At 44.1% G+C, this 22,524-nt stretch overlaps 1 protein-coding gene across 7 annotated transcripts in view; it reads right to left on the bottom strand.

The window, feature by feature from the left end:
• fgfr2 (fibroblast growth factor receptor 2) overlaps positions 1–18,978 on the bottom strand; it is a 38,045-nt gene extending 19,067 nt beyond the window's left edge. For 3 of the 7 annotated variants that reach the window (XM_085297416.1, XM_085297417.1, XM_085297413.1), the window contains exons 1-6: positions 18,366–18,978; positions 16,052–16,304; positions 8,822–9,079; positions 8,424–8,498; positions 4,298–4,467; positions 2,512–2,635 (exon numbers count right to left, since the gene is read on the bottom strand). In XM_085297416.1, coding sequence (XP_085153542.1) covers positions 2,512–2,635; positions 4,298–4,467; positions 8,424–8,498; positions 8,822–9,079; positions 16,052–16,229 — 805 coding nt within the window. In that variant the 5' untranslated portion in view covers positions 16,230–16,304; positions 18,366–18,978. The remainder of the gene's footprint in view (positions 1–2,511; positions 2,636–4,297; positions 4,468–8,423; positions 8,499–8,821; positions 9,080–16,051; positions 16,305–18,365) is intronic. The other 4 variants (XM_085297414.1, XM_085297415.1, XM_085297418.1 and 1 more) reach the window with 4 other exon arrangements.
• Between the last annotated feature and the right edge of the window lie 3,546 nt (positions 18,979–22,524).

The raw sequence follows: 22,524 nt of genomic DNA, 5'->3' as shown, positions 1-22,524 counted from the left end.
TACCCACAAAATGTCACATAGCCACCCCGATCTCTTTTAACTCCTCATTTCTCCACTTGCCATGGCTGTCACTTTGCAACCCTTTCTCCAAAGCCCAGCTTGAACCAGAGCAAACTGGCTGCTTTTGGTTTTAAATCAAATCAAATCAAATCACTTTTTATTGTCACATCACATGTGCAGGCACACTGGCACAGCACATGCTGATCATGCAGGTCATTTGGACAAAAAAATTTTTAAAAAAAAAAAGACAGATAAGAGCAGCATTTTCTGTCCCTGCTTCCCTGCCTTTTCTCTCTTTCTCCCCCTCTCTCCATTCTGTCCAACCAGCTATAATGGAGTAAAATGAAGCAAGAGGTTGCAGGGGGCAGTGGCTGTGGAGCCAGACATGGAGGGGGTTTACTGCTCTGCAATAAAACAGAACAAAAACAGAAATATGCAGTCTGAAGGAGAGCTTGAGCTAAGTGCAGAGCGAAGCAGAGCAGGGGGCCTTAGTTGGGGAGCATTTGCGCCCGTGTGTCGACCTCCACATGTTTGTGTGCCTGTATGTTCACTTTTGTGCTAAAACCCTCAGGTATTTGATCTAAATCTGATACAGTGAAAATAATACTCATCATTACCATGGAGGCACTAATAAAAAGAGCGTGCAATTACAGCATGACTGCTAAAGATTAGTGACAGAGCTAGAACCATAAACTACAAATGCATGAGTGTAGCACCCTAAATTTTCTTCAGTGAAACAAGCAGCTGCAGCTTCATGTCTATTCTGATTATTTGTGGTTTACTGACTAGGCTGTAGAAGAATTACTATGTCAGATAAGTTATGATGCGCAGCAAAGGCCAAAGGAGAACTGGTTCAAATCCAATTTAAGATCAAAGTTGGTGTGTGCGCTTGCACAAGCACACAGGCTTACATTATCTACTATCTTTATCCCACTCCCCTTGTTGTCCGCACAATCGATTTTGCAAACTGAGCAGAAAAACAGTCTTTGCTGTCTTACTCCAAAGGTCAGAAAAGGGGGTTGACTGAGGTGGATCTGAACCCTGTGATACTGCTCAGCCAGCATTCTGTTGTCTCAGAGTCTAGATGATAAAATCATTCACAAATCTTTTTACTGACTTGTAAGTTGTACTAAATGACAAGAATTTGACATTTCATGACATCATCAGGGGCCAATTTGTAAGAAACATGAGTAGGTTCAACATTTTTTTCTTGCAATTTGCATTAAACTATCCTTTAAATAGACACTAAACATTTGTTTTAGCTCGTTGGGACTGACATATCAAGACAAATTACAAAAACAACCTATTTTATTTTATCTGGACAGCATCAAATCACAACAGCAGTTGTGGCAAGACACTAAATTCCCTACAATACAGGGGAAACCCCAATTACAACACAAGTACAACCTGAACTTTATCTGAATTTATAACCAGGAAATTAGACTTCATATTTTTAAGATATTCCTGCAGTTTAACTAAGTGGTGTGTGTCATCTCGCTTCACCTAGACACAAAGATGGGTATCGTCTGCACAGAAATGAAAATGTATGCTATGCTATCAAACGATGCTGCCTTAGGGAAGCATGTATAATGTAAACAGAACTGGTCCTAGTACAGAACCCTGTGGAACTCCATAATTAACCTTAGTGTTTGAAGAGGGCTCTCCAGTTACATGAACAAACTGGATTTTATTAGACATGATTTAAACCACTGCAGCGCAGTACAAAATACTGTGGTGAACAGTATCAAACTCTGCACTGAGGTATAGCAAGACAAGCACAGAGATGAGTCCACTGTCAGAGGCCATAAGAAGATCATTTGTAACCTTCACTAAAGCTGTTTCTGTGCTGTGATGGGCTCTGAAACCTGACTAAAACACTTCAAATAAGCCTTTCCTCTGCAGAAAATCAATTAGCTGTTTCACAACTGCTCTTTCAAGATTCTTCAGAATCAAGAAAGAATTATCAAAGCAGCTGTATGCAATGATATGTCTGTGAGAGGGTTATGAGTATTTTTTTTAAATTATTTGTAAAGAAATTCATGAAGTAACTACTAGTTAACGTAAAAGGAACAGAGCTCCGACTGTCAGTCTGGCTACAGTGCTGAAGTCTGATTGTTTTCTTCAATCACTGCTGAATAGTGAGACAACCAGCTGTACAGAGGGCAAAAAAAATAGAGCAATAAAATGTTTTTCAGGCCAAATGAAGATCTTCTACATTAGTGAGACACCACTCAATTCTTCGAGTAGTTTCAAAATCATCAAATGTTTAACTTAACACAAATTAAATATTGTTATATAAATTATTGATAGCCATATTAAAACTGTTGACATATTCATCTTTAGCTTCCACATTCCTCATTGACCTCCACCTGCATCCAGAGCGCACCTGGGCAATTCCACAGAAGACGCTCTATTCCCACTGTGAGAAACACCCACTGCCCTCCCCCTCCTCCATCCCTCCTTTGTTAGCCTCTCAGGTGTACTTTGAGCCTAAGTGTGTGTAGTACTGACCCACTACATCCAGGGTGTAGGTATGGTTGATGGATCCAAACTCGTTCTCCACCAAACAGGTGTAGTTGCCTTTGTCGGACGGCACCACGCTCTCCATGATGAGGGTCCAGTGTTGGCTACGCACCTGGGTAAAGGAGCAGTCTCTTGTTATGCGCAGACAGAAACTCACACAACTTATTATCACGTGCATGTCATTAAATACTGAGCCACTGAGCAGAGATTAGACACCGAGAGCCGGTGCTAAATGTGAAGACTAGGAGGTAAGAGAAAAAAAAAGGAGCACACGACAGAGGGGATCTGAAAAGAAGCATTAAAGAAACGAGACGATCCGGTGTGCAAACAATATTCAGGTCAGATTTGAACAAAATGACTCTCCAACGTCACAATCTTTTCTTTATTCATGCAGATTACATACCCTGATGGCGAAAGCTTCCCAGTTTATATCACCGTCTAAGTTCCGAGTGCTCTAAGAAGTACTTACACTGCAAGTACGCCTAACATTGCCCTGCGTGTTTCCACGTTAGCCGTCTACCTCTTCTGTCAACCACTGCTATTTCATTTAGTCTCCCCCATCCTGTAGTCAAAGCCATTTTAAAAACATACAGTTATTCATACTTATTTGCAAAAATAGCTTCACCTCTGTGTGGCATCAGCAGGTGTGAGTTGACAATAGAGTTTCCATCAGCACACTGAAGAGACACTGTAGCCACTGCTTGTACAGGCCTACATTTCACACAATGGAGAGATTATACTACAGGGCTGGGCTCAGGTACAGCTTTTGTCCTGCCTTTGTTGACAAAAAGAGAGAAATGAACTGTCCACGGTAGATTTGACAGCTTGACTGTGTCATTTCCGCCACGTCGTGGCTGTTTTTTGTCCGTGCTGTAATGAGTGTGCTGAAAGCCAACGGGAAGCAACATTAGCGGCTACATCAACATTAATCTGCACCTAAACTTTCCTGGCAGTGAAATGTGTTTCCTCATAAACCACAAGTCATTAACCAGGAGCCCCAGACTCATTCAGCATCACTGGGTCTTTTCATAAATGAATTTCATAACTGTCCATTTGCATTATTAATGCACTTCATCAGTACGACTCCATCATATACAGTAAGGGGACAAAGATGAATTTAAAGGAGAGAAAACAAACTGTAACCAAATTGCGTATCAGACTAGCACCAGTTTAATCTACACCTGGAATCAAAGGTGTAAACATGCACAGCACATGAATTTTAAATATAAACAAGCTCAGCTATAGCATTTGTAAATCATATTTCAGGTCAAAAGAATAACAAGCTGGAATCACTATAAGTCTCCAACCTAAAGCCAGTGGGACAGGTTCTCCCTGATCGAGTTACCTCAACATTGTGAACTCATTTCAAACCTGACGCTACCGACTTTCTCTATGCATTACTGTTTAGGAGCATTTAACCCTTATGTCCTGGGCTTACATTTCTAATTGTTGGGGGTATAGAACCATGTCAAGTTACAGTGAGAGGCTCTGCAAAGTATCCCGGTGAGAAGAGGCGCACGGATGAGCAATTCCAATTTCACACCAGAAACCCTGCCCTCGTTTCCTCTGTCTTTCCTCCTCCCGTCTCTCCAGCGAAGGGTGGAAAAGGGGTGAAAGGACATTCAGGGAAGTATTGAAAGGAGAAGGCTCTCCTTGCAAATAAAATTCACAAAATGGCCATGAGAACCGCAGCCCAGAAAAGCAGCCAAAACCCAGAGAGGGAAGTGAGTTGACGTTAGTAATAAAAATTCTGATCTATTAGTGTTTATCCTACCTTATACCCTCCCATGCGGTCCTCTTGGCGGAAAGGCTTGCTGTTTTTAAGCCAGCGCAGCTTGGGCTTGGGGTTGCCTCCTGCAGCACAGCGGAACTTGACTGTGTTGGCAGCTGGCACCGCATGCAGCTTCTTCTCCATCTTTGCTGATGAGGTCCAATACGGCGCGCCTGCAACCAGAGAACAGTTGGTGTTGAGTGAGGCTGAGATTTCCTAATAATGTCCTCGGCATTAACATTTTGGCAGTGGGACTGCAGACTGGCTAAGGCATGTACATTTGAAGAATTACTGCAAGAAGAGACAAACCTGAAGCATTTGTAAAACTCCCAGGGCTTTGGGAACCCCAAACCCCCCCTCCAACAGAACAAAAACCAGAGCTCAACATTCACAGAGCTAAACAAAAACACACTTTTCCTGCAGGCTCGACGGGGTGTAGCAGGGGAGGAAAACATCGGCTCTAAGGGGAGAATGTGCCTGGGCGTTGCCAGGAGGGTAACTAGACCATCACATTCAATTTCATCTCATTCCACTTAGCAGCTTTTTTCCTCCCTCCACTTCCTCCAATTACCATAGCTGCCCTGTTTATCTGCCTGTCACTTGGCTAGATATGGACAGCAGGGCCCAGGACGCTTATCACCTTTTGAAAATCATTATGTGCCGTCAGGGGAGAAAATGAATGTCACATTTAACGAAGGATATCAGAGTTTTCGCTGCATACTTTTGTCCAGATTCATATCAACACCAAACTGACAACCGTTATTTCTCCTACTGAAATCTGTCACCGTGCTTGTGTTTCGTCCATTTGTCAGCTCCTCTTTTTCTCACAATTTCAGTCACTCAGTCAGCTGGATTCCCCCGCCCCTCTTTTTTTTCTCTGCACCTGGGAGGGTGATTGCCTAAGCAGATGGGACTCGGAGGGGAAGAGAAACTCCAAGTCAAACAACAATCCAAACGGTCTTCCACACCATCACTTCCCCCTCATATGGCAAGTAACAGAGGGAATACCCAAAGATAAGACTGCTACTGGTTCAAACACAAGCTTAAATTGAAGGAGACTATTCCCTGCACTCTCTTTCCTTCCCGCCCATACTATCAGCAGAAGCCACCAATCATTTCTCTGGCTTAAACAACCGGACAAGTCGAGCATATTTGGAAAGTACAGTCAGTAAACATCGCTCTTCCTTCCTGAATGGATGCATACAGTAAGTGCTCGCACTATAATTAGTCACTACCCCTTTCATCTTCCTCCTCACTCTCACTATCACTGCTCTTCTTTTTCCTCCAGCTTCACTTCCGCACACTCGCCCTGTTATCACTCCATCCATTCAGACAGAGACAGATTAGGTGGAGACTAACCCATCGTGAGCCCGTCTCTCAAAACCGACCTCTGACCTCAAACTGGCAGCCGGTCAGAAGATGAGGTTGAGACATAAAAGGTGAGCAGTGCAGTTTCCCATGCTCTCTGTCCGGAGGGATAGCACTTCAAACCCAACAAGCCCTCAGATGAAGCCAAACTCTCGCTGGCCCAAACGCTTTGGCCTCCAGGAATCCCTGCCGCCCCCAAAGCCCTGCACATCCGGCTCCCCGCTCACGGCTGTTTATCCTTAGCTGGCCTGGGGTGAGCTGAGGTTATCTAACTCAGGCACTGAGAGTCAAGATTTTTTTTTCTCTCTAAGCTCCTCTAGAGAGCTAAATCTGCAAGTGTCCCAGAGAAGTATTTCATTGTTGAAATGATTTCTTGTTAAGCTGCAATATCCTCCTGTTTACCGTTCATCTGTGCAAGCTGAACAAGTGATTTTTCTTGATGGTAAATTAGTACCAGTGCTGGAAAAATCTGTCAAATCAAAGTACCTCTAAAATGTCAACTTTTACCATGTTCATATGGGTTCTTCACCAAGACAAATTTGATATAAAAGCATTCAATTTGTAATGTTTTTCTTGATCAAGCCGAAACGCTGTTATTTATTTTGACAACCTTTCATGATGGCAGGATTTCCTAAATCCAAAAAAGAAATATGCAACAAACGAAGGAAGCTTCAAAGAGTTATTACATATGTTTAACACATGTGAGGAAGGTTTAATTCGATCTGAAAGATAGTGGCAGATCAATCGTCATCAAGTTTTGATTCAGACATTGTTTAATCCTGGTTGGTTCGCTTAGATTTATGACATCAACTTTTCTTCAGCTGAGTCCCACCCAACAAGGAAGATGATGTCATAAGCAAAGTAAAAACTGAGACGGGGAGGAGTTCCCTTATAAAAATTCGAAAGATGCACAACTTTTACCAAAGGGAACACGCAATAAAAGTGAGCAATCATCTAAACAACACAACTGTAAACAGGATACAGGTCTGATGATTTAGACCCGAGCTTAGAGCGAAGCTCCTCGTGGCTTTTCAACTTAATCATGACATCAGTCCCCCCTGCCCCCCTTCCCTCCATCCACCACCCTAAGCATGGCTCCCCTCACAGATCCCTGTAGAGGCTCCTCTGCATCTTCTCCAATTACACCACCCCCCGCTGATAAACAAACAAATTTCCATCTTTTCTTCACTAGCATATGTTCGTCAGTCTTCTGTACAAAGTTTAAACAAAATGCTCTGTGTTGCCCGATCCAGAAAATAAAGCCACGAATATAAAGCTACACCCCTCACTCTCCACTCTCCTTCCCTCCCACGCCCACCCTCCTCCTTCTCGGCCCGAGGCCAAGGCTCCACGCCATGCTCAGAAAAGAGTTGGTACTGATCCAACACACCCCCACTCCCCTGCCTCTTTTTCTCCCTCTCCCCCCCCCCCCCCCCCCCTTTCTTTTAATAATAATCTTGGTTTTGAATTTTCAGAAACACACACGGCGAGAAAATGCAACTGTACTGCCAGAACAGCTTCGCCTTTGTTTTCAAACAGCTTATTACCACCAGAGTGGCTGGATCTTTTCCCCTCCACCATTTTTTTCTTTTACTCTTGCTCGAGTTCTGCTTCCCCCCCCCCCAACCATCACCACCACATATTTAATGGATTTCAGGCAATTACAGTCAGCCCAAAAGTGGAGAAGGAGAACTCACGATGAGACGCAGCGCCTGTGGAGAAGTTTAACAAGATGTGGAAGCCCTCAACTTTGTTTCAGCCTCCTTTTCGTGAGAGCGTATGCGATCGCAAGCGTGCACATGCGCGCGTGCAGAAACATCCCAGATACTCGCCACAAAGTTGGGTAAAGAACTTTCTCTTTCTCACACACATGCACACACACACACAAACCCATCAGGTGGGTAACTGAGTCCAGATGGGCATCTTTCATAATGGATGAGCCCAGCTGACTAAATGGCTGACAGGATGGCTCCATGAGGCCTGACTACCTGTGAGACACAAGCTAGAAGAATGTAAGGAATCCCTGCACTCCCCTGGAGCGTCCAGCCTGAAATACACACACACACACACACACACACACACACACACACACACACACACACGCGCACGCAAATCTCAGGAACACTAATGTATAGAATAGCAGCAATATGGCTAAAAGTCCAATTTGACAAGAGTTTGGTGTCACTCCCAGAACAAATAAAGACCATCCACTGTCTGTGCTGCTTTAATCATAATCACAGAATCTCACTTCTGCTAACAAACTCTGACAAAGCCAAGTAGATTATTTCGCTTGGGGATTAAGCCTTTCTAAGTATTTGGCTATCACAATCAGCATCCCACACTTAAGTTCTGACATGCTCTTAGGGACTCTTCGGTATTTAACAGACTAGAGCACTCAAACCATGGTATGTGCTAATTTTAAAGCCCTTAAACTGAACTTTTTGTTATTTGATATGGGCAAATATGCTATTAGTTAATTGCTTTAGCCTTCTCTGCATCCAAAATGTGCATTTAAAGTGTCATGGAGACATAGCTGTAACTGGTAGGAGAATGAAGCTTGAGTTAACGATGGAACAAATGTCAGGAAACAGAGAAAATTATTGAACGGAGAAGTTGGAAGATGTCAGATCGGTGAAGAAACGGGTTACTACTGTCTCTTTAAGGCATCTTGCTCAGGGGTGCCTAATCTACGCGACCTGGTGAGGAAAGGGAGAGCATCTCGAACTCATTCATACCCCCTTTGGTTTCCTCCCATACTCACTTAACTGCTCTCCATCCGCCCCAGTGTCCTCCGATCGCTCTGTATCGTCCTCATCATCCCCCGACGAGATGGCATCTGCACAGAGTAACCACGGTTACTGCCATCCTTTTTTGCACCCCACACACAGACACACATGTAGCAATTTCCATGTTACAACACTGCAACACAGTTTTAAAGGAATCAATAGCGTGAGGGCATTTTTTTTTTTTAATATTAAAATATGATTGTAAGTTACTGTTGTTATACAAGCGCACACACTATATATTGAGCTTCAGGCTGCTCATCCTTGACCACATCTACTCCATGGCCATTTCCTGGATCCACACCAAGCACAGACCAATCCTCTCTCTAAAGTTCACATCCTGACCTGTCCTAACCTTGCCTGATCCCTGACTCACCTGTGACATTGACTATGAAGCAGACTGTGTCTTTGCCCACGCTGGTGCAGGCGTACAGGCCCGAATCCTTGGGCGTGGTGTCACGGATCTGCAGCACCTCCTGCTCTATCAGCGTGCGGTTGTTGTTGCCCAGAGAGCTGCCATCTTTGGTCCAGGTGATGGTCCCCGTCCCTGGCAGAGGGCAGCTGAGCTTTAGCACTTCCCCCGGGTGCACTGAGCACACCGTGGGCTTAGAAATTTGGTATTTGTTCGACGCCTCTGCAGAGCAGATGTGGGGAGGAGTGGGGTAAGGTCGAAGGGGATCGGGGAAGGTGGGTGGGGGTAAAGGATGAGGAAGGAAGAGGGTGCACAAGGAGGAGGAGGAAAGAGAGGTGGGAGAGGAAGAAATAAGCAATTTAAGAAAGAAATAAAAAACACCAAAAAAACCCAACGGATGCATTTAAATCAACTTATGCAGGAGGAGCAATACAGAAAAGAGGAGGCCCACGTTTCAAACCGCCACACCAACACATCTTTACAAACTCCCAGTCATTTAAAATGAGACCCTTGGAAACCTAGATCTGTTGAAGTGTGCAGACGATTGGCTGTTATAGATTCAGTGCATGCAGTTATGGCCATAGCTGTGTGTAAAGGAGAAAGGAATAAAAACAAAACCAAAGAAAACAATCCAAGCTTTGCGAACAGTTGTGAAATGGACATCTTTGTGGTGAAACACCCCTCCCCAGCCATCCATCTGTTTCAGTGCAGATGCCAAGCAGTGTGTGTAGGTGAGTAGGAGCAATGCAGAAACATTTCTGCAGCGTTTAAAAAAAAAAAAAAAAGAAAAAGGGAAGGTAATACAACTCCAGAATGTCTGCCCATCAGAAAGGAAAGCATCCAGAAAAGTCTAAGACGGAAGTAGTTGACAGGCAGGGGAAGTGGGAGGGGGGAGGCGGGGATGGGATCGGACGGGGTTTTTTTTTTTTTTTTTTTCCTGTCTTGGCATTTCTCTGGTACTGACTGTGCACCTAAGCTACGAAAAACCTTGAGCCTGACTCTTCTGTTTTCCATCTCTCTTGTCGTCGTTCTCTTTCACAACATGGCCATGGAGGATCTACAGCTCGGCCAGATCTACAGCCTCAGCTCCTGCCAGCCAAGGCAGAGAGCAAGAAACTCAGCGCTCTACTCCAAAGTGCATAGAACTCTTCATTTCTGGGAGAAAAATCAAGCCTGCCTGCGAGTGCGTGTGCACACACTGTTCTCAGACTCGTACATCTGCACTGACGGAGCAAGATGAACACCCGACATGTTTTAAAAAAAAAAAAAAAAAAAAAAGAGAGAATTCTGAATTTCCATAGCTGAGACTGCACTTCTACATCAGGATCATCATGGATTACATATCCACACACATTGAGACAGTTTGGGAACGCTGAGCAAACTAGGAAAAAACCTAAGCTGGGTTCTGCCGTATATGCTCAAGTCGATTCCAGTCACCCCGGGCACGTTGCAAACTTCACACACACATTCATGCACACGTGTATGTGTTCACTCAGCTCGATTGCAGACTGATCTTAGTCAGTGTTGTTCTCTATAATGCAGATGTTCACAAGTTTACGTCTTCAGTGGGAACAAGGTGAAAAATGAGAGGGATTAAAAAGATTCGAGGGAGGAAAGTCGCAACAATGGAAAAGCGTACAAAAAAAGCCAGCGATGGTGGTATATGCAGAGCGTTTAGCTGAAGTCCGATATGTGTAATTACAGAGGCAGCGGCACTCCCTGCCTTTCCTGTACCTCAATGCACCTTTTCACCGACACCCCACCCTCATTATACACCTCTGCGCTTCCTATGTTTGTGTCAAATGTAACGTAAACCTGCACACACACGTACAACAGGAAGGGAAAGTCATTCCGCCACAAGCCTGGAGTTGAGGTATGTGCGCAAACCTCTTGCCCCTAGGCACGTACGCACACAGGTACAGTTCCTGCATTGTCTTGTTTTTCCCTCTTAACTCCTTCAAACCGGAAGTGATTAAACCCCCCTTTGGCACCCAGGGCCGAGTGTGTGGTCTGATAAGAGGTGGAGCTCCTGTGCTGATTGATGGGAGCTGTCTCCGCTACCTTTTACAATGTGGTTTTCCACACTGGAGGCATTCAGTGTGATGTTATTACTGCTTGGAGGGGTTTTTTCTATATCACAGGGATAGTTCTGGAAATGAAGGAGCGATGGAAGAAGGGTACGCAAGTTTGGAAGGAAAAACAGGAAAAGGGAAGGGCAGGAATTTATCCATTTGGTGTGTGAGTGATTGAATTTGTCTTCATCATTTTCTTTTCTCTGCTGTGTCCATCTGTGCCCCTCCATCAGCTCCTCCTCCTCCTGCTGCTCTTTCACCTCTCCTTCCGCTTTGCCCTCTTCTTCCTCTGATTACACACATCCACACCCACCACGACCCTGCTGACCTAACCTCGACCCTTCCCAAACCTGTTGACACCTCCAGCATACCTGATTTTTCATGGGAACCTGTGTCATCTAACCCCATGTAAACACACACACACAGAATGCAGAAACTAACTTGTAGACAAACTAAGAAAATAAGGATACAGAACTGAATCTTAAACATGTTATCTAAATGCACAGCTCCAGTGAAACACTTACTCTCAGCATGTGTACATGGACTCTTGTAGCCTCTTGTGTGTAAGAGCTGAAACACTTCACTGCAGATTTTCTCATCTCTGCAAAGTTTCATCCCCCTTCTGCACAACAGGAGGAGGCGGGAGCCTCTCTCTCTCTCACACATAGACACACACACACACGTTTTTCTCAATTTCTTTCTAAAGCAGCTTTCTCCTCTTCCCACCCTCTCACAGTCCTATCACTTTCCTCTCTTCTCCTGGAGCACATTTCAAACTCCATCTCTCTCCCTCTCATGCACAGCCATTACAAGTGTCCATCAGGTGGAACAGATTCAGCCCCTCTTATCCCCGCTCCCTCTTCTCATCCTCAGTCGCACCATCTTTTGCTGGCAATAATTAAGTCTCACAATCCGAATATATGTGCATGTGTGTGTGTGTGTGTGTATGTGTGGCTAAATGCAGCAAGCGATTCTCACCAAAGTCCCTTTAATGTCTGCTTGCCCATCTGTCCATCTATCAAGTTGGCATGAGCCCCACAGAAATGTTGGTAAAAGGCAAGAGCAATGTTTTTTTTCTCTGATCTTAGGAATTGACTTCTTCAGAGAGGCACATTTGCCTCCAGGCCTATCTTCCCATCTCCTCCCTGCCTCATTCTGCAAAATGAGATCGAAGACTAAATGTAATGACTGCCATCTCAAAGGCGCACACTAAGCATGCATGGAGTCCAACACAGACACTCACATACACGTGCTCAAATCACATCATCTCCACTGCCCTTCTTATCCTTCCTCTTTTCTTTTTACCCCTCTCTTCTTCCTCTGTAACCCCCTCACGTACTTAAATCCCAGGACTTTTCTCCCCCTTTTTTGTCTCTACCCCTTTTCTAATGTCTGTGTCCTTTCAGATTCAAATCCCTCCTCTGCTTTTTTTTTTATGACAAAGGAGCAGCTCCGTGAACTGGCTCCTGCAAGCATCCATGGCAACAGCCCCTCGAGTTCGCTCACCCCTTCACCCCCTCATCAAGGCCTTCCCTGAACCCCACACGACCCCTTTAGCCCTTTGGACACTATGTACAACAATCTTCTTAGGCTGAATGTAGCAGTAGTGACCCTCAGAAACATTGCATTAATCTTGAGATTATAACAAGTCAGATGAAGGACACGCTGAAGCCAACAGTAACGACAATCTAATGATAATCTGTCAGATCAGTAGACTATAAAAACACTTGTCTTATGCAAGTTATTTTATGTTAAGAAAAACATATTGAGTGCTTAATTCTTAAAGCTGTACAACAAATCAATGTGCTGCTGCAGTGGCATGGACAAGTTTGAGTTGTTTTAGTTTTCTTTTTAATTTTGATCCCTTTGTATTGTTGATTTTAATTTTTTTTAATTTTTTTTTTAAATTGAGGTGGTAATTCTGGGGGGCGGGGGGGCTACTGAGGAGGGGTGGGGCTAATGGCAGAAAGAGTACAATGTAAATGTATTGCATCACCCTAATCACATTAAATTTGCCTGTAACGCAGCATTGTTCCTTAACTCAATAATATCGTTATGGTTACCAATTAAGTGGTTAAGTAACCTTTTCAAAAATCTTCATAATGCGCAGATAACAACAAATGTGACCTCAGCTTGTGAGAGAAAGGAGAAAAACAAATAACAATGTGATCTAGACCTTTTACACTTTTATGAGGCCACGGATCTTTATTTTTTTTAATATATATATATATATATATATATATATATATATATATATATATATATATATATATATATATATATATATATATACATACACACACACTTAATAGGAAAGGTGGGGTTTTTTTGCCGTCTACCACCTGAAGTACACCAGACAGCGCATGGAGGTCTGACGAAACAGGCTGGCACAGGTAGCGGCTCTTCCCAGCCTCTTATCAGACAGCTGTGAGAGTGAGCGGTGGAGTGACATGGTATTTTCTGGCACATAAGCTAAAGCAAATAACGCACTCCAACCTACAAGATTAACACCAGCTAACGGCAGGCTAGTAAAAGCCATTGTGTGAAAGCTGTATATTAAACCCCAATGCCCCCCCCCCAAACACACACACACCGACTGACACACTGTGTTTGTTTAGAGTTCAGTTCCATTGCCATCGCCACACATCTAAACCCACAATCCATGTCATTAACTGGCCAGCTGACAGGTTTACACTTTTACAGCTGCACTCCTACTGTGCAGATAGCACAGTGCTACAGATCGGTTATGAGCAACACCTCGCACACGGATGCACACGCTGAGACAGAAAACTGTAATCCCATTTTGTTTAACATGTGCCGACTGTGTGACTGGTTTAAAAGGGCGCAGCGTACATGTGAAAGCAGGAACGATGCAGCAAGAAAGCCAAGAGAGCAATTACATTCCTACTGTGGAAAAGCAACTAGTGTGTTGTTAACAAGCATCCATCCCATTCGTGTGCCTGTCTAGGCATCAAAGAATCTTCCTTGATGCATAATGGAGCCTATATTTATTTAACCGCTCGACTATTTTGAAGCGCTGCCTCCATGCTGATCAGAGCATTTTTGAAGAACACAGTCAGGCGGGGACGACATGAAAGTCAAGCCAAACCATGAGCTGACTTTTGTCAGCCTGCGCCTGGTGCCACATTTATTCCGCATTATGTGCAAGAAGAGTGGCTTGAAAGAGCAGAAAAATGCCTGTGTATTTTCTGCCATTGTCATTCAGAGTATTTTAATCAATGTGCAAACAGAGCGTGCCTGGACAAGGTAAACGTTCCCATATTGAAGTGGCTACAGTGGCAACAATAAGCCTGTTGTGTGAAGACATTAAACAGCACGTTCAGTCCGCTTCTTCCATTGTAACAGCCACAGGTAGGCAAACTACCAGGGCCACCACCAGGGGTGCAGGGGCAGGCTGTATAGAGACAACATTGATATGCAATCTGATGAATCTAAAGTAATTACTGCTCCCACAGACACAAGCACGTCTGCAGGGCAGAGGGGAGGGGAGCGAGAATTCAAATTTTGAGAATTCTTAACCTTTCTGGGTGGGGTGTGGGGACGGAGGCGGGGGGGTATTCAAGACAGTTACGGTAGGTAGGACAAGTCAGTCCATCTCTCTCTAACATCTGCATCCCACAGGTGACTCCATAGTGTCCTGTCAGTATTAGTGAATGGAAGAAAGCAACAGACTGAAGAGGACAACACATTGAGTAAAATCACACAAAGGTGCTGTTGATGATAATTTAAATAAATAAATATTTGTTTGCAACATGCAACAGATAAATTGGTTCACAATCAGATAAGCAGACCAGGTTCTTTGTGCCCTCTCTGTTCTTCTTCAGGTGACCTCACCCAGGCCACTTAATCTCCAGTCACATGACTTCATCGCTGCTCAGCAGCACTCTGTAATCTCTCCATCTAAAGGAGAAGTCAAATATGCACAAATCCTCTTAGAGCTCTTCTGGGGGATTTTGTAACTCTGGAAAACTCCCCCTGTCCTCTCTGTGGCCATGTAGCGTAGCGTCCGGGCCATGTGGGGCTCTGAACTCACCGGCTTGGAGCCAAACAGTCTGAGACAGAACAACAAAAACAACAGGAGAGGAGAGCTCGGGCAGCCTCTCATCCAAGTAGGTAAGTTTGATACCTGACCTCAAGGGCAAAGGCCGAGAAAAGGTACAGTGTGTGTTTGTGTAAAGACAGAAGGACGGTGGGGGAGGTGGCTTAAAAGTGATGCTCTGTTGTTTGGCCTAACTCACAATTAGCATGCTGATTAAAGCCAGGGAACAAAGGACTTTGGAATGCGACTTACCACCCATCAAAACAACTAATTAACTCGTCTCTAACCAGACTCCGAGACCAGAGACACAGAAATAGAGAAGCCTAAAAGAAAGAAAGCCTTTCACTAAGATGTTTCTCAAAACTATATAGCTTAAAACAATTATTCAAACTTTGCAGGAACAGGAAATAACAGCAGTCGTGACTGGAAGAAAGCAAAGACCAGAACTCTAAATCTCCATCTCAATCTCTTTCCAGGCGAGAAGGTCATGAGAGAGACGCCGGGTTAAACATTGTGCCACCCTTCTTCACAACTTTCCCTCCAAACAGAGACACAAACCAGGCTTTACAGCTCAAGTATAGCTCAGTAAGCTACGCACAGAGAAGAACAATAAAACAAAAAGAGTGCGAATTAGAACTCAGTGAGGAAAACAAGAGGTCGGCCATGCCAAGGTTAGTTGCTTCTCTTTAGTTTATTTATATTTCTCCCTCTAAAATGTTGTCTCTTTTCCAATATTTTAACTTTTACTGGAAGTTAAATGAAAAAAAACAACAACTTGTGCTTCTGCATGAAACTCCGAAAGTTACAAAATAAATAAATAAATAAGAGTATAAAATATAGAAACTGTGTCACGGGCCAGTTCTGGATTCTTATCCACCTCAATGTGAGTAAATGACAAGAATTTGAAGGGAAGGATGCAAAAGTAAACAAAAATAGGATGAAGGGTGGATTTATTTATTTAGTTATTGACAAACTGGTGCCTGCTCTTGAAAAACAAGGCAAACAAATGTGGGTCCCCCCCCACCCCTCTCCTACCCCGTGTTACAGCCCCTCACTGCTTACCTTCAGGTTCCAGAGTGGCCTCCCCCTTGGTGGCAGTAAGGGGCGGCCGGGCCACGCTGACAGTCAAAAGGGACAGCAGGACAGCGGCCAGGAGCCAGGCCCACGAGGCCATCCCGCTATTGGGGGACAGCGCTCCCCATACCCCCCTTCTCCACCTCCCCCTGGACACTGATCCCATCTGAGGGGGTCCGCCCAACCATCAACTGCTGCAGGGTTGGCCTGTCACTCACCGGAATTCACCCAATCACCTGGGCTGGGAGGTAAGGGGAAGAAGTTGGGAGACAGGTTGAAGAGGCAGAAGTGTGAAAGGCAGCAAGGGGAGAGAACAAGAAGACAGATTTAGTCAAAATGGTTCATCTTAATTCATAGATGCTCTTTGAGCCACGTAAAAAGTGAGAGACAGCTGAAACAACAGAGTCACCAAGTGCTTCAAAATGCTGTCAAACAAGCCACACCACAGACATACCTGAAAGGTGAGGCAGCCCACACAGAGCCGCCCCGCATCTACCTTTAGTTTTGATCTGTACGCACTGACATATATTTCAGAACACGAACTCAAACATCCCTCTTCTAAATTTTAGTGTCAAAGGAGCCGTTTCACTCACGTCCCCCAGACTTCTAGCATTTATTTAATCTCACATGAATCTAATGAAAAAAAGAGCATCACCTGTTCCACGCTGCTCATTTTCCCCGCTAAATTACTAATATTACGTTTTCTTTTGTAACAGATCAGTCATTATATGTTTTCAAAAGTCACTGGTGCAGAAAAGGCAAAGCAGCAGCAGCCAGTGTGGCACCAGTTTCTCCGCTGGACGCCGCTTATGCGCAACAGATGCACCAAACCTGTTGCCCGCGCTGTTGTGTTTGTGTTAATCGCATTCGTAAGAGCTTTTATTGCATGCCCAGGACTTGATTATGAGAGCCGTACGGTTTTAATTGAAAAAAGCGATATTGCAACATGGGGACAAACACACACATCGTTCCGTTTAGCCAGACATCTGCGGTTCAACCGCGGCGAAGTGTCTCTGGAGGTTTGGTTAAGTCACGCTTCCCTGAGCTCCTTCTCTTCCAGCTGGAAGTATCGATTGGTTTCACCAGCAAAGACAAATGTAATTTGACTTTTAGAGGGCGAAAAAGAAGACGTGCACATGCCGAGTTATCTTTCATTCAACCGCTCGGGGGCGGGGGACTGCGGGACACGGACGGTGACCGCGCACCTGATGTCGGCGTGCATGCTTGAGTTCATCCGACGTCTTAACTTTATTAGAGAAATGCGCCGGTGTGAATTTTGCAATTAGAGTACCCAGTTCCGCATAGTGACAGCCCAGACTCATGAATTATTGATGAAAAGTAAACGAATCAGTGCACCAATCAAGTACTACTGGCATCACCGCTGTCTAAAAACTTCTGCAGGACGAAAAGAGCCCAGATAACACGCCCCCACCAAAAAAGCCTCCATGTGGGGGTGTTTTTGTGCTACGCTGCTTAAAGAGAGCAATACAAATACTACATTTTTCTACAGCCGTCAAATAAATAACCTACAACAGAAACGATTTGGAAAAAGAGAAAATTAATGCGCAAAACTCAGAAGTAAACGGTATATAGTGATACGTGAAATAATCCACTCTAAAACGGGACCCACTGAGAGCTCGGCCTCATACATAACCAAGCCTTCATTTAAAAACTCGAGCTTTCAATGAAATTTCTTGGCACTGATTGAATCCCCGATTGAAATTCAAATCAGTTGGCTTTTTCCACAATGAGGGGGGCTCATTTGGAGCTCCTCGGTGATTTAGGGCTCCGGCACCAAGCAGTGAAAAAACAACAGCGGTCACGGGGTAATTGGCACCATAAATGCAATGTAGAAAATTTACCAAAGTAATAAATAACCCGGACACTTGTTAATGGGCCCTAAAGTGATGATGCAAGGTGTTGTGTGGCTCCTCTCGCGTCTTAAATAAACAAAGATGAAGTTCACAGCAATAAGTTTTTACGTGCAAAAAAAGAAAAAAAAAAAAACAAATTGGGTTTTTTTTAATGCATGCCAGGAAAATATGAAACTAAAATTTAAAAACTTTAAGATTTAAGAACTTTACGCACTTCGTCGTCTTCTGGAAACTCTTTTGGTTAGAAAACTACAAACAAACAATTTTCAGGGGTTTTTTCGTGCAGCTGTAAAAAAAATAAATAAATAACTGCACAAACCGTGGAAGCGCATTTCCACTATCGCGTATGGCAGCAGGAACCCTGACAGATGAGGCTCTGAAGACGCATTAGATTTTTTTTTTTTTTATCCCATGCAGAGAACACTTACCAGGGAGGACTAAAATCGTGGAGATCTCTGTTTTGGCATGCACAGATAAGGGAGGAGAGAGCATGAGCTGAATCCAGAGGGAGGAATGTCTCCAATAATACAATGCAGCGGCAAAAAAGGGAAAAAAATCGAGGCGCTGGCTTTTTTTTTTTTCTTCAGCTTACTATTCCACAATCAGCCGGCATCAGCTCGGATCTGAAGATATATTCCAAACCCGACTGACAGCGTAGACCAATGCCATGCACAGAAATCCGGGTTTACACGCGTTATCCTTCCAAAACACTTCGTAAAACCATATCGCTGTCCCCCCCTCGAAACTTTCCACCTCTCGTCACCAAGTTTCTTCCAAAGCGCAAAACACTGCCCAGTGTTCCCCGAACAGCGCACTTGTCAACTCAACAGAAAGTTTGCAGCTACCACGTACGTGGGACGAGTTCTAAAGGGCAGAAGAGAATAGTTGTCCACTGCAAGGAGAAAAAAACACCTCGTAAAATCCGTGAATGTGCGTCCTCTCGGTGAAACGAGCGTCTCTCGCGTCTACTTCTTCCGCCGACAGTCTTCACTCTGTTACTCAGACGCTTTGTCAGGTTTACTAGATTTTTTCTCCTCCTTACGTCTCCACACACACCGCCCTCCTCCTTCCCTCCAGTGCGTGTCATCACCCCCCCTCCCTCCTCCTGTCCCGAGCACCCCGAGTGTAATTCGAGCCTGTGCCTGCACTGCTTTCGGGCCCTGCCTTCCTCCGCCCATCAAACTGCAGAGCTGCCTGACTGCCTGCCCCGCGCTCGACTCGTTCACACAGAGTGGGAATGCGAGAGCCACTGCTCCTCTGCCGAGCTGTCAGACCGCAACGCCGCTCAGTGGCCAAGACGTGACACAACGTAGACTGTAGTGAAGCATCCCTGCAGACTCAGTATTAGAATATTCAGATCAGTTTCTCAAAGTAGAAATAGTGTACAGTGATTTAGAGCAAGAAAACTGAAGTCAGAATGAAAGATCGGCAGAGGTTCACCAAACTACAAAAACCATGTCTACAAATTGTGGAACAATTTTAGAACAATGTTCCTCAATATAAAATTGCAAAGACTTTGAATATCTCATCATCTGCAGGGCATAATAGGATTCAGAGCATGCGCAAAAGACAGTATTTGATGCCTGTGGTTTCTGGTACCTCAGACAGCACGGCATTAAAAACAGGCATAGAAATCACTGTATGACCTGAGGAACACTGCCAGAAATTGTCTGTGACCACAGCTCACCATGCAGTGCAAAGCCCTATGATGCAAAGAAGTGAAAGATATGTGAAAATGATCCAGAATCAGCACCATTTAAAATCCTTCAAAATGTCCAGCAACTCATTTCTTTGGTTCCCAGATGTTTACAGACAGTAGAGGGGATGCTACACAGTGGTGTTGCTGCCAACAAATTCTAAATGGCCTTAAAATGTCACATTTTCTCAGTTCCACACAGTTTGTGTCGGTCATAAATCATTACATTCTGTATTTATTCACATTTTACGCAGCGTCCCAACTTTTTTAGAGTTGGGATAAGAAAACATCACTAATATAGCAGTCCAAGTAATACTGATATATCACTGAAAACATTCTCTCTGCGTCTGAACCTTTACTGTTTCATACTATTGTGCACATTTTTAAATAAGAGATCTTTTTCATAGCTCGTGATAACAGAACAATAAATGAAAGCAATAAGAAGTGAATCACAGTTTAAGAGAGGGGGAGGTTTATGATATTCTGCAAGGCTGCGGAGTTTAGAAAAAAACTTCTGTTTATAACTTTCCTATAAATGAACAGCTCTGTCTGCAGCTACCCGGAGAGAAACTGAAGGTCGGCCCAACAAAAGTTGTCCCCCACTGATTCAAGCTGTCTCCTGCATTGGTTCAGGCGTTCAAGTGCTCTGAAAGAGACACAGGCGAGGGTGGAAGACTCTAATCTCTGCAGACTTTTTATTTTTGTCTCGCTTTCACTGCAGGAGCCCCTTTTTTTTAAACAAGGGAGGGAAAACGCTTTCATTCAATTTGCACTAATAAGGCTTTTTTTTCTTTCAGCAAAAGGTTTGTCCTGTGAATGCAGAGTTTCTCGTCTGTTTCTCTCTCCTCTCCCACCTCTGCCTGAAAACCAGTAAAACCTTCAGATAACAGTGGAGCTGACAGGTTGGCTAGAAATACAGAGGGAGCAAGAGGTGAGGAAGGAAAGTTTGACTCATTTTTCAAGTGGCACAAAATACCCCCCACCGTTTCTCCCTCTCTGTGACTCTTTCCTCCCACTACAGAAGTCTATTTACAATCACCCACTTTATTTTCCACTGCTCGGGCATCCCACATTTGAAAGAAACCTCATCAAGCAGATTCTCATGGGGCTTTGACGGAGGACGGGATGGACTCAGTGCCCTGGTGTTGTGGTATCCGTCAACCTGTCATTGTCCCTCTTCATTTCCAATCTTTTCTTTTTTTGTTTTGTTTTTTCTCCCTCCTGTGCCAGCAACCACAGTGTTTGGATGCAGGGAAGGAAATAACAAGCTAGTAGCTTGTAATCAGCATGTTAGATGAATATATTGATTTCTCGTCATTGTTGATAGAATTCGTAAGGAGGTGAGCTTATTGGAATGGCTGCCCAGTGATATGTTAATGCCCGAACGTCTCTTATTGCTGTGAGAACTGAAGCTGCAACTGATGGTTTTGCTCTGAGCCAATCACAGGTCATTATGTTTACCTCATCCTGATATGCAAATCTGAGATGATGTGAGGGATGAATAACAGCGATTCCTGGATCACACCCAGATGTCCCATCTTTTCATGAAAGTATTAGTATGAAAGTCTGATGAGATGAACTGTGTACGTCTGCATGCTGGTGCAGATGTTAGCATTGTCACCTTATAGCAAAAATATTCTGGGTTCAAACCGGGTGCTTGGCTGGGATCTCCCTCCACAGAGTTTGCATACTCTTCCTGTTAGGTTAACTGCTGATTGTAACTTAGCTGTAGGTGTGGACAGGAGAGTGAAGTGCTGTTTTTGTCTCTGTGTTAACCATGTGATGTATGGGTGAGCTGAGCGTGATGAACGTCGCTCTCCCTCAGGTCAGCTGGGACAGGGAACAGCCTGATCCTAGTTGGATAAGCAGCTCAGAAAATGGATGGTGCATGTGAAAAATATGAACCTGGCAGCTTTTGAGAATAAATCACAGTATTAGCCAATTAAAAAACAACAAAATAAATGCATAAAATATGTTTACATAAGGGCTTTAAGAGCCCAGTTATTCAAATAGCATGTAGAAGTATAACAACCTTTATCTACTCTTTAGCATAAAACATCACACATTCTGCTCTAAAATATCTGAATTTGTTTTTCTCGCACATTTATTGATTCGTGGTTTTCCAATAGATGAGGCAGTAGACTCAAATCATTGCTCAAGAAGACCTCCCCTGACCTCACCTTGGCAGCAGCGGTAATATGGACCACTGTGTGTTATTGGCTGACCACTTACTCCAGATGAAAATCTCTACAACTCCTTGATGGGCTGCTAGAAAAAACATTCATGCTCCCCAGAGGATGAATTTGAGATCCACTGCGTTTGAACGCACATCTAATTTGTTCTGCACTTTAGTTTATGAAGCAACGCTGTAAAGAAGAATGACAATTCCTCCACAAAGATGTGAGACACACTAAAAATAATCACTTCAAGTTATTGCTGGTTCTAGAAACTACTGACATATGGGGTGTGCTTAGCTTTTCACACAGAGTCCTGTGAAAACTTCCTTTTTTGCAAGGCTTTAAGCAGCCTCACAGAGAGGCTAGCATCGCTGTGGGCCGTCTTGCTTTTTTTATACAGTTGCGTCTCGGGAATGTGTTTCTATCGTTTTCCTTTTTAACAATTCATGAAATATCATGTCTCATAAAAGTCTATTTTAGGCAGCCACAGTCTGCACAACAAATCCTCACAGTGCTGTATTAGTGATCGCAGCAATGATTGCCGTGCACGCCTCTGCTGGAGTCAATCATCCATTATACAGTGTTTTTTTGTGTTGTTTTTTTACTGCAGTGGCACATAGACAATCCACTCCCTCACACTGAACAGAGCCAGAGCACCAAACTCCTCCCTGTGTCCCTCTGAATGCTATAGAAGCGTAACAGAGATATTTGCCA

This window comes from Mchenga conophoros, linkage group LG13 (assembly GCF_057382185.1).
Source record: "Mchenga conophoros isolate Kocher_MC1m ecotype Shallow Benthic linkage group LG13, M_conophoros_male_GT1.1, whole genome shotgun sequence".
In the NCBI taxonomy this organism is placed as follows: Eukaryota; Metazoa; Chordata; class Actinopteri; order Cichliformes; family Cichlidae; genus Mchenga; species Mchenga conophoros.
Note: the sequence above shows the minus strand (reverse complement) of the source record. Positions and strands in the feature narration are given on the sequence as shown.